Source organism: Cottoperca gobio, chromosome 14 (assembly GCF_900634415.1).
Source record: "Cottoperca gobio chromosome 14, fCotGob3.1, whole genome shotgun sequence".
NCBI classification, from domain to species: domain Eukaryota; kingdom Metazoa; phylum Chordata; class Actinopteri; order Perciformes; family Bovichtidae; genus Cottoperca; species Cottoperca gobio.
The window spans coordinates 18601210-18614280 of NC_041368.1; the positions used below are offsets into that span (position 1 = coordinate 18601210).

The 13071-nt window shown below is 37.6% G+C and overlaps 1 protein-coding gene across 1 annotated transcript; it reads right to left on the reverse strand.

Moving 5' to 3' along the window:
• Positions 1-42: 42 nt before the first annotated feature.
• Positions 43-10396, reverse strand: faxdc2 (fatty acid hydroxylase domain containing 2). The gene is made up of 9 exons (XM_029448258.1): positions 10296-10396; positions 8807-8850; positions 7164-7261; positions 6416-6519; positions 5393-5514; positions 3061-3266; positions 2477-2582; positions 2190-2356; positions 43-671 (listed from the first exon to the last, which is right to left on the reverse strand). Exons 1-9 carry the CDS (start codon positions 10318-10320, stop codon positions 515-517), a joined length of 1029 nt encoding a protein of 342 aa, XP_029304118.1. The 5' UTR covers positions 10321-10396; the 3' UTR covers positions 43-514.
• Positions 10397-13071: the final 2675 nt, after the last annotated feature.

Genomic DNA, 13071 nt, shown 5'->3' on the forward strand with positions numbered 1-13071 from the left:
GAACGCAGCAGACGAGTCTGGACTGCGGAGCTGGAAGTGCAGTTACTAAACATTACCTAAAATACTAAATGTGTTTCTAAGAATCAACACATGATTTAAGATTAATGTGCATGTGAATTATAGACTTTACTAACGTTAAAGATGAGATTCATGAAGAAAAGAACAAACGTCATTAGTGAAAATCTACCCGGGTCACGAGAAGATGGAATCATGATGGGGAACAGGTTAGAAATAAATCACAGAGGAAGGTGACTCCACAATCAACAGTGAACATGGAGGCCAAACAAAAACAAACCCCAGCGTTACATTTGCAATAAAGTACATTTTTAATTGGAAAAATTAAAAAATGAGGTCGGTGGCCGCAGAGTGTTGGCAGACTTTCACAGTTTGAAACTGACCAACAGGTTTTCTAGATTAAAATAATTCAAATCTAATTGTCAATTTAAGATTGGGAATCTCATCTCCCCATATCCCAAACGTGGCTAAACCCGAGGTTTAAAAAGGTCAGGGGTCATCAATGGCCCTTCTTGGGTGTGTCAGGGATGCTCTCGTTCAGCGGGGTGAGACCGGTGAGCAGGGTGTGGCGTTCATACTGCTTGGTCTGCCTGAATTTGGCGTCTGTGCCGTGGAGCCGATCCAGCACGCCGAAGACCCCGAAACACTGGTTGAACCTGGAATCAAGAAGGTCAAGTGAGGATACAATAACAATACAATTATTATAACATTTTAAAAACTTGTCCTTTTCCAACTTACAGTAATTAAGAATCATTTCTTACAGATTTCACAGACATAAAAAGTGAAATTATATTTGATATTTTTCTTGCTGTAAACAAATCTGGGTAATAATAATAATAATAATAATAATAATAATAACAATAATAATAAACTTTATTTGCATCTTTCATACAAGAATTGCAGCTTCACAGCAAAAACAAAGATTTGTACAACATTAGACAGAATAAGAGCTTTTACAGTACAATAATCACAGTGATGATGTAAGTGAGTGTGAAATAGCATTAAATAATAATAATAATAATCTAAAATATCACCATTAAAAGTAAAGAGATATGTTTTTAGTTTACTTTTGCAGATACTGAGAGCTTGTCTCCCTAATGTCTGCAGGTAAAGTGTTCCATAGCTTTGGTGCATAATTGCTAAAGGCTGCATGCCCGATGTTCTTTTGGATGTTTCTGGGAACATTTAATAAACCAGTAGTGGATGATCGTAATGTTCTTGGGGGCACATAGTTTATTAGAGAGTGGACAGTGTAACTTGGTGCGGTTCCGTTTAGGGCTTTGTATACAAGAAGGAGGACCTTAAAATCAATTCTAAAAGTTAGTGGAAGCCAGTGTAGAGCGGCTAACACTGGACTGATGTGGTCTCTCCTCTTGGTTCTAGTCAGCAGCCTCGCTGCAGCGTTTTGGATGAGCTGAAGTCTCTCTGTTGTTTTTTTTGGAAGGCCGGTAAAGAGTGCATTACAGTAATCGAGTCAGCTTGAGATAAAAGCATGGATTAGTTTTTCAGCATCCTTTTGATTTATAAATTGTCAGATTGTAGCTATATTTCTAAGGTGGAAGAATTATGTTTGTGTCACCTTGTTTATGTGGGATTTAAAGCTTAGAGCTGAGTCTATGATAACACCAAGACTTGTGACTTCAGTATTAATCAAAGGAGTAAGTTCCCCCATGTTATTCAGCATCATCTCTCTTTTTGTTACAGGACCTACTCGCAGGATTTCAGTTTTGTTCTCATTTAATTTTAAGAAATGATTGATCATCCATTTATTTATTGCTGACAGACAGGTGGCGATGGAGTTAACAGCTGTAGCATCATTTGGTTCAGCAGAGATGTACAGCTGTGTGTCATCTGCGTAGCTATGGAAGCACACACTGTGTTCTCTAATGATGTCCCCCAGCGGTAGCATGTACAGGGAGAACAGTAAAGGCCCGAGGCAGCTCCCTTGTGGAACTCCAAAATGCTTCTCTGACACATGATCTCCGAGCCTGACAAAATACTTTCTCCCTTTGATATATGTTCTGAACCAGTTTAACACACACACACACACACACACACACACACACACACACACACACACACACACACACACACACAGATGTTTTTCTAATCCTGTTTTTAATATTCAACATTCCTGGATTGAAGTACTTGTGGAAGTGGACAGGTAGACTCACTTGAGGTGGTGGAAGTCATGGAACTCGGGGGAGGGCAGGAAGGGCAGGTGGTATCCACAGTGGGAGATGGTGGTGCTGACCAGAGCCAGGCTGTACCACATGCAGGTGGTGGTCAGGTGGGAGCCCAGGATCACCGGCCCGATTGCCACCGGCAACATGTTGGAGATCTAACGGCAGAGAGGAGGAACAAAATGGCGACAGTGAAAGATCTACAACTTAAAGATGTTAAGAACGTGACTGAGACAGACATAGGAAATGAAATGAAAAGCAGGGAGGCAGTCATTCACCATATGCTCCAGAGGATGAGCGTAGATGCAGATGACTCCAATGGGAGCGGTCCACTCGTGGTGCTGTTTGTGGAAACGCTTGTAGAGGCTGGGGTGGTGGAAAAGTCTGAGAGGAAAATATGTACGGAAACATTTTTAAACAACAAAACTTCAAGTAACTACAGCAGGAAGAAGAACTCAGATCATTTAGTAGCAATAAAGTAAAAGTTATGCTTTCAAAAGTATTAGCAAAATATACTTACAGTACCAAAAGTACTCATTATGCAGAACGGCCCATTTCAGAATAACGTATGTTATATTATTAGATTATAATTATTGATTTATTAATGTGTTCACTTTCATGTTGCAGCTTTTTTCTGGCCCTGATAACGTTTTAGCAATATAAAGTAAAATACATCTTCTTCACTCTTACCACTAGGTGGCAGTAATGTGTAAAGCTAAGTCTTTCAATGACAACTGAATCTCACATGAGGAAGAATCGTTATCGCCCGCTGGGTAGAAAATACATTTCTTAATGTTTTTACTGTCATGTCACAGTAAAAAAACAAAGCACATGTGTAAATATTATAATTAATGATCCAAACCTGTGTGAATAGTAAAACATAATTTCCTCCAAGAGGGAGAAGAAAGCCAGCTCAGTCAGGGCCCAGTGGAAGGTGGGCAGCTCAGGGCCGCAGGGGTTCCCTCTCATGGTCATCAAGTAGTGAGCCACCACCACCATGGACCCCGAGATGAACACATAGTTGAAGATGACGGTCTTCATCACATGGAGAAGCTTAACAGGATCCACCTGGAGGACGAGGAAGGAGTCAGACAGGAAATCAATAGGGTATAATCTCTAAATACACATACTAAATGTCATTTAACATGTTGAGTTGTATTTCGAAGCATTAAAATAACCGATTTGGTCGTCTTCTTCTTCTTCTTTTGCAAATTTTAAAGCTCCAAACTTATTCTTCATGGGTTTTGGGAGGATTTCTTCTATTATCGCCCACATTTTAATTTAATTATTCCGTTTTCTCCAGCCATGTATTGTATTACATTCTACTTTGATACTACATACTTCTTCTTCTTGTTTGACACATTTATCCAAATTTAATTACCTTATCTAAAATGCAGACAATAGAGTTCCTAGTTTCAACATATGGACATATCATGATGGACGTTTGTGCGTGTTTGGGTGTGAGCACAGTTACAGTACCGTTTTGTAATTACATGTGTTTACCAAAGTACACAATAACCTATGAATAGGCCTTTTGTTTTTTTTACAGTAGTAGGAAAAACCCAGGTGTTACCAATATAATATTATTAACGATGGCTCTGTTGCATTCAAGCGTCTCAGTCAGCCATGACAGTGTGCCAACATGACCAATAAGCTAAATGGGTTTCAACTTACACCTGTGCTTTTCCTGCTGTGACAAAATCCCTGTTGTTTATTTTTAGGTTCTTAAAAACATGGCTTAACTAGTACATTGTGTGTTGTCAGTTGAAACTTTTCATATTTCAAACAATGCCCAGCTGAAGATAGACCCAAGGGCTCTGACATGCACAACTCATTGAATGTAAGATGCATACATAGATTGCGTGATACAAGTTGTATTGCTGTTACACAACAGCCCATCCTGGCTTTGTTGATGACGAATAGGCCTCAAGTTCAGACGGTTACTCTCGGTCGCAGAGCTTCAATATCTTGAGCCAACAGATCACACACAATGGAGCGTAAAGGTGGTAAACCCCACACACGTAATGTACATCCATATAAAGATAACACGCTTCATCTCTCGCAGGATTTTCCTCATGTATGGATTATGGATGTAACTCGACCTGAAGTCGACTAATAAATATTTGTATTCACATCAATGAACACAAACTTCCTGTGAACTGTGTTCCTTTTTATAACCTTTAAAAAAAGGAAAGCTGATTACACGTTGAGCGTGACCTTCCAGCCCTGGTTATCAGTAATGTCAGTCTTTATCTCCCCAGTGTCAGACAACATCTGTTAATCAAACACAGTGAGAGGACTTTGGTCAAACGGACAGGTGGACCCGTCACATCAGCAACACTGAGAGCCGTGCAGACAGACACGCAGACAGACAGACAGACAGACAGACACACACACACACACACACACAGTGTCCTTTTCATTATTGTGGCAGGTAAATAAAAGATTTCTCAAAACCAAAGATATAATTATTAAAAGACCAACGCTTATTTATAGATATTATTTATTGGGGGCCAAAAGTAATATACAAATAATATAAAATACAACAGTAGAAATAGATGGAGAAATGAATAAATAAACATAATGTAAAATAAATATAAGATATAAATAATTGTTAAAATAAATAAAGGAGATACCTGTATAAAGAATATATATTATATTATTGTATTTATTTAAAATATTACTTTTATATAGCCTATCGAGATAATTATTGTAATGCCATGTGACCCTAACCTTTTCTCTATCAAATGATCAAAAGAACAGAAGACATGTCTAACGACAGATTAAGCTAATATCAATGTTTCGTTGACATGGGAGACAAGTTTTATTCATTTTAAATATCCAATCATGCTCAGTTTAACCTGGCAAGTGAGGGGCAAATATGAGATTTGATGGATTTATTTTTCCTCAACACATAAAAACGCCATAAAATTGTTTCTATTTTGAAAAAACTATTTTGAGGTTAAAAGGGGTCAGAAAAGAAAACCACAGTTGAAGTAGTTCATGCAGTGACAATATTGGTAAAAGGAGTAGAGGTGGAGGTGAACTCGGCATCTCAGTGGTATCAACTATAAAACTCCAAGTGGTAATAACAATAGTAAAGCCCCAGAGGTCATGAGAGGTCATAGTGCTGATGGTGGTTGTTTATAGTGAAAGTGGGGGAGATACTGCAACAGGTTCAATACAGGACATACCGGGTTATTCCTGTCTGGCTGGATGCGGTAGCGAGTGATGAAGGACGGTTTACCAGTGGTGTCCACCAACAGCAACAGACAGTTCGTCCCCCAGAACACCAGAGTCGGCACCGCTGTTGCCCCTGTTGAGAAACTTCTGTCAGAGAGGGACAACATGGCAGCCCCCGTCCTGGCCCTGAATATTTCAGCAAATGCCAAAAAACTATTTTGCACAAAAAAAAAATGTTCACGATAAATTCTGCAAACATCTTGCTGACATTTTTAAGAAGAGGCTGGCCTTCAACTTTTTATCTCTGAGCTCACTAAAAGATGGATTTTGATTTTGAGCAATCCAAGGTACTTAAGATTATCACAGATATCCAGCAGGATTGAACTTTGAGGGAGGATTTTTATTGCATTGTATTACTTGCTCTGCACTTTATTGATTTACCTTAATGCATATTACATCATCCCTGTGGTGAAAACGCCTTACTCTGTTACACCTATCTTTTTTATGCAAAGTGTTTTGAACTGGCAGCACATACTGTCCTACAAAGATAATATATGTGCACATCAGCCATGACAACAACAACAACAACAACAACAACAGCAACATGATGACTGCATCATAAGAGTGAGTAAACAAATTGATATGCAGAACTGAACAACTGTTCTCAATGCCACAAAAACATGGTATTTCCTCTGTGGCTGGTGCTAAATAAGATACTCTTTTGTGCAGAAAACAAAGCCCTGTTTGTGTCTAAGAGGTGATGAAATCATTTGTGAAATCTAATTTTAAACTACATTAGTAAATATATCAAAGTTCTGCGAAAAACTCTCAAATACAAAGTAAGTAGTGATTCAAAGTCATTCAATCTGTTAGTGAGTGTGTGTGTGTGTGTGTGTGTGTGTGTGTGTGTGTGTGTGTGTGTGTGTGTGTGTGTGTGTGTGTGTGTGTGTGTGTGTGGCGTGATAAAGACCCCTCTGTTATGAACTGTCAAAAACAGAACACTAACACAGAACTAACCTCTTGTTGTTTCTTACCTAAGTAGAACAACGCACTCTCATGACCCTCAAACGTCCCACACAGCTTGGTCCACAAGTCCTGCCAGAAATCCCCTGAAGCTCCCCAGAACCTCTGAAGATGCCTGCGAGGAGGAACCGTTGTTAAATACGTTCACGAGATGGTTTTCTTACATCGTTAACACACACATTGTTATTCTTCTGTACACGTTGCTCTGGAGAACATGCAGAAGTCTGTCTCTCATTGTACTGAACATATGAAGCCCAGTTGTCCACTCTCTCACAGACTGTCAGGCTTTGACACCTGATTTCCAATATTCAAAACACCGAGCTAATAATGCTCTACTAACCGCCCAGAAACGCTAGTGTGAACATTGACATGTCCTAGCAATCACACCCGAGCAAACATCCAGCCACATCCTAACAAACCAAACACCCAGAACACAATAGACACCTGGCAACAACACAGCGTCATATCCTGTCATTCAAGTCATGTCATACCCTCTCCTGCGAAAGTCCTATTTTTAAATCCTGCACCAACAATAAAAACACTCTGTAGCCAATTGGGTGAGACAGCAAGCAAGCAAAAATATTATCTAAGAGCATACATCCGTTACATATGCTCAGATTTCTTAACATCTTTTCTCCTGTGGTGATTACCAGCCAACCATTTCAAGGTAAATTGTTCATTTCATCCTCAACTTAATGTCCGGACAAGCTAATGCTTTATTTTTGTAACACTGGAACTTGTAAGGAACTCCTACTGTACCATGTCAGTGAGTTGCCGAATGCAGCCAAGAATAAGATTCCGGATCCAATGACCACTGCAGCTTTCTTCACAGAGTCCCACAGTCCTCCAGGGCCCTCCTGGGTGGAGAAAAAGGCAACAATAGTGCATCTATGAACCTCTCTGATGATACAGTGCAGTCTCATGATGTCGGGCTACATCAGCGTTTCCCACACAAACGTCTCTGAAACAACAATGAGGATGGCTGCACTGTGGTCTACTTAGTTGTAGGTGAAACGCTGAGCTACACAAAGAGGACTTTAATGACTTGTGTTTCCATAAGGGTGAGGAACTGAGCACCATGGGACTGCGCAGAGATAAAACACCATGATAAAAAGAGTGCATCTGAAACCTTCATGTTTATCTTAAACAGACGATTGTTGGAGGACCACATTCTTTGACTATACATGTATGGAGCACGGTGTACAGAACATGTGGTTTAAATACAGCAGAGCCTTCATACATGAGCAAATACATGTATGGAGGAAGTGCAAAAACAGTTCAAAGAAATAAAGCTATTAAAGGCCACATTGTCAGTATTTTGATAGCATTGCTCCATTTGTGAAATTTGAATGTGGACAAGACAGTTAAAGAATCTCACATTAAGGTGTTTAATGTTCGCCTTTTATGTGTTTCAGCGTGATCTAAAGAGATTTTGTGTCTCTTTTGACAATAGTTGAATTTGAATTGAATCTTCTGCTGCAGATGATCCAGATACAAGTATTTCTTTGATCTTGAATATCAAATGTCAAATGTACAAATGTGTCCAACCAATGTGCATTTATTAAAAGCATATGTGAGCCAGCCACACTGAGAGAAAACTGGATCAGTCCACTCAACGGGAATTAAGTCTAGGGATTGATGTCACATTCACAGACTTTTGAAAATGCCAGCTTTTATGCCAGCTGCCCTTTGCCCCGCCATGAAAGCAGTGGGAACAATGTTAGACAAATGTCTACTGACACTGATGCATCCTTGTACGCATGTCCTTATTAGGACATTTTATTTACTACATTTATTTATTAATTTCAATCTATTCTTTAAGAATTAAGTCTGTATTTTCTCATTCTAAAGTAGGTGACTCTCAATAAACATTGGTCATGGTCATGTGCGTGATCCTTTATTCGTAATCCTCTCTTTGTTCCCCGCAGGGCTCTATAAATGAAAAAGGTGAGGGAAAAAAATGTAGCATGTCAGGTCGAGCCTGTCCCGAAGAACAACCAGGCCAACCGGACAAGTTCACAGAGTCACGGTAGAAAGAAAAGCAGGCAGGTGGAAACGTTATATAACAAGGTTTTTAAATGCAAAGCACGCGTGTTATAGGAAGGAGACACAGATGGATTCAGTGTTTCCTGAAAGAGTGTAAGAGCCTCTTATGCAGACATTTAAAAAGGAATCTACAGGCACTGTATAATTAAGGAAATGATCCTTTATGGTAAAATGACACAACATACACAACATACACAACTCAATACCTGTTTTTTTTAACGAGTTGCCAAAGAGATTAACGGACTGGAGCAAATATTGTTCAAATTTACAAGTAATAAAAACCCGTCACCCTCTCAAGGTGTTGTGCCTGTGGGTATTGTGACAGATGAGTGATTGTTTGCTAAAGGTGTTCTTACCTGTCTGCTGCTGCTGCTGCGTGTTGCGGCAGCTCCCTGCATGTCTGTAAGCACAACAATAAGTACATTAATAAGTACAATAATAAATTGTTTATTTTTATTTCATAGGTATGATTTGAACAGATTCATACCTAGAGCATATATTTAAGGAGGTAACCACTTCATCTATTGTGACTAATAAAACATGGACTTGAACTCCTAAAATTACAGATTAAAGATTAAATGTTCTGCTGTTTATTTTTTAAATGAAGGTGGCTTTATCCCAGCCAGTGTGCAGATTAGTGTGTCCTGTTGTGATGAAGATCAAGTTTTTATTTTTCCAAAGTTAAAAAAAACAACTTTAATTTCATGCTTTCTACAGTGTGACACAAAACTCTATTTGTTTGCTTCATATGCTGAACCTCCACTGATTTTTACGACACACATGTGAGTTAATTAAACAGTCCAAACATCTCAGAATGCTTTTTCATCTTCCCATGGTACAATAATCATCTGAGTGCTGTGTAGCCTGGTGCACAATTTACATATTGAGGATTATACATAATCCTAATATAATCTATCCTTTATACGGTGAGCACTTTTCCCAGTCAAATTCTTGGGGATAACCACCTGCCCTACATCCACTTTCTCCCTCCGTTTGTAGTTGAGCAAGAAATAGAAAGTTTAGGGAATGAAAAGAACAATAATCATTTAGAGATTTCAGAATCAGTAAAATACAAATAATATTAAATCCCCCTTCCACTTATTGTTATGTAACTTGGATGTTGAGCTTCACTGTGCATAATGAAGTATGTGCAGTATTTGATACTAGAAGAAGAAGAAGAAGAAGAAGAAGAAGAAGAAGAAGAAGAAGAAGAAGAAGAAGAAGAAGAATTGTGGTTCAATATGTAAAAAAACTGTGATGTGTAAACTTGGAGACCACTACACAGCACATACACCGTTTGAGCTAGGATAAATCTTGTGTCTGGTTGTTATATTTCCATATTCTTACGTTCCGGATTTCTAAGGATTTCTAATTTGTTCATTTAACTTTTAAATAAGTAAATAAATACACTAATTTTTTATTGTATTACTGGCTGCTGAATGAATGAATATATATCAATTATAAAAATAATATATAATAATAATAATAATAATAATAATAATAATAATAATAATATAATAATATAATAATAATATAATAAAGATATATATATAAAGATATATTAAAATAATAATAATAAAAGCATGTAGCCCAATTTAAGCCACACATAAAGCTTAGTTAAATCATAGAGAATTGCTACTTTATTGAAAGAAAACACAGCGTTGTGTACTTTACATGCAGATTACGAACTGTGCTGTCTTTCATTGAAATAACACTGCTTCATTTTTGGATAATTATTTAAATCATGCATTTCAGACAGCTGTAAAAAAAAAAAAGTTTTTAACGTGACATAAAGCGACTCCCCACACGTTCATGGTTATATGGTTATATAAATCACAGACTCACCGCTGACTCTTGTCTCCACCTTCATGTCTCCTCACGGTCTCTGTTGGCTCTTTCTTTACATGTTCTCAAAACAACCGTGTATTTACAACAGCGAATGACTTCTGATTGGCCGGTTCTTGGTCAGCTGACTCAAGCCGTCCCCGGAAGTAGCGTCAGGTGTCTTTTGATCATTATACATGAATGGATAAGATCCTGTTAATTCTCAGAAAAGAAACACAATCGTGAATGATTAAAATCCTAGTTGTCTACTATCTATCAATAAAATATCTTGAAACAATTTGTCTATTAATTAATTAGTTGATCACAGAAGCTTAATCTGCAACTATTTTGATGATTAAGTAATTTATTCAAGCAAAAGCAGTAGTCGGAAAAAAATAAGCAATTTATAAGGCATCACCTTGGAAGTGTGTCTTAAATTATGTACAAGACGTCAGGTTGCTCATAGTTTGTGTTGTTCATTGAAACACCAGTTTTACCAGTTGAATGTAAATGTAGTTTTGTCTTTTTTTTTACTCTTGGCAGAAATGTTGTGTTATCTTTCTAGTCACATATTATCTGTATATCACTGTCAACAGTGTACTCCTGCAGAGTTTGCTCTCAGTGAGTTTCCCCTGAATAAATAAAGGTTTCAATCAATCAATACTGTCAAGACAGTGTCGAAAAAAGCTGTTATTTTAAGGAACTTTAAAGGACAAGTTGTTTTTTGGGCTTTACATTTAAACATAACTCTAACATGCAGCTTTACACAATGAGAATATTGATGACTTCAGGCTGCACACACACACACACACACACACACACACACACACACACACACACACACACACACACACACACACACACACACACACACATCAATGGCATATATCGCTATAACCTCAAGGCTTGTCTACTGGAACATGCGGCTCCCTAACCCATAATTACCAAATAGGGAGTCAGTCCACCATAATCATTATGTAAAATCAGTGACTTTGAACATGTTTGTGTGGATCCGACCTGCAACCCTCCTTTGATAAATGTGGAGAGAGAAGTAAAGTATTTCTTTCTTCACACAGGACCTTTTCTTATCCTTTTTAGAGAATCTATATACTTTCTTTATTGTCTGAAATGCTAAATTGTTGCTATACTTAGTGACACATTTGATGACATATGATGCACAAAGGATATGCTCTGCTTGAGCAATTCATATCAAAGTACCTTTATGTTTTTAAGACTGGTTGTGTTATGTCATGCAAGCTAAACATCACATTAATATTGTACGTCTTTTCATCTGTTACTACTATAACATAGCATATACTGACATACTGTGTTATTTTGGCATAACTGTGTGATAGTGATACTTCATGCTATCAGGGTCAAATCTATTCTTAGATCATCCAGGAGGGGGCGCCAGAAATGTAAACTTTGGGAACTCACTCTGTGTTATTTTAAAGTTTACTTTACAGAACATTTTTGTAGTTTTATCCTTCTGTAATCATATTAGTCTTAATTATTCTGTTCATATATATAGAGATATATCTATATATATATATATATAATAAATATATATATATATACTGTATGTTGTATATGTCTCCACACAGATACAAGTGTGTGTAATCTGTATGACAGCTTGCAAGTTCATTCACTCTCACCCGGTTAGTCCTGTTTATAGTGATGTTTTAACTTTATGTAATTAGGTTTTAAAGCACAGCTCAGGTCTGACCTCTGGTGTAAAACTGTTGCCACTGCATACATCTATCACTTGCCCTTCACAGACACACTAAGGGCCGTAAAGTCTGGACTGTGTTTGGATTTATATATATATCATGACCCATTCTGTAATATGGATTCAGTAGTAGATTCAGGATTTGTGTTCAATTGTGTTTTTTTTTTAATAATTGTTTTCATTTACTACGAGAGATTCACCTTCAAAATAAAATGAGGGGGTGAATTATTTGACATTGATTGGAGGGGAACCTGACATTAGGTAATAAATCTAATTGTAATTAATTGGCTAAATGTGTGAGACATATGAGGTAAAAGTAATAGTTCAGCATAGTTTTATATTTGAATAATTATCAACAAATGATAACTGGCCTTTTTAACTGAAGACTTTCACAACTCACAGTAGTAAAAACCCAAGTGTGAATAATAAAACCAATGATGGCTGAATTCCATTTTCCCTTTAGCTGATTCAGTTTCACATCCTGGTTTTGTGCATGGTGTCTCACTGTCACGGCGTACGTTAACACTTGAATAGAGTAACACTTGTGCTTTTCTAAGCATCTTGTGATTCTTGGCAAACAGAGGAGTCAGTATAGAACTTCAAGGGCCAAAAATACTCAAAAAGAATCAACTTTTTTAATTTCCAAACTTATTCAACTCTGATTATCTTCACAATGACTAAACTATCCTGCAACGCTGTGTGTCATGGGTGTGTGTGTTAGTCCCCTGAGCAAGTGACGCAAGTGTGTGACATTTACTTAACAGGCAAGACCATGCAACAAATGCCTGTCAGCAAGTTTACCCTCTCAAAGCTGATCAGACTTGTTTTGGCTTCTTTTACAATTCCATTAACTAGAATAGTTACATGTTTTATGATAGGGGCTGCACATATTTTCTGTCTTATTTTATGTTTTGTAACATATTTTGTATTTGGCTCATGTATTGTATTATGCCTACAGCATGTGCTGGCCCCTTTAGTTTGTATTATAGACTACAGCTGTAGGCTATTGTGTGTTGTGGCCGGCAAGCATCCAAGAAAGGTTCTCTAGGGAAGCCTTTGACCTTTGAA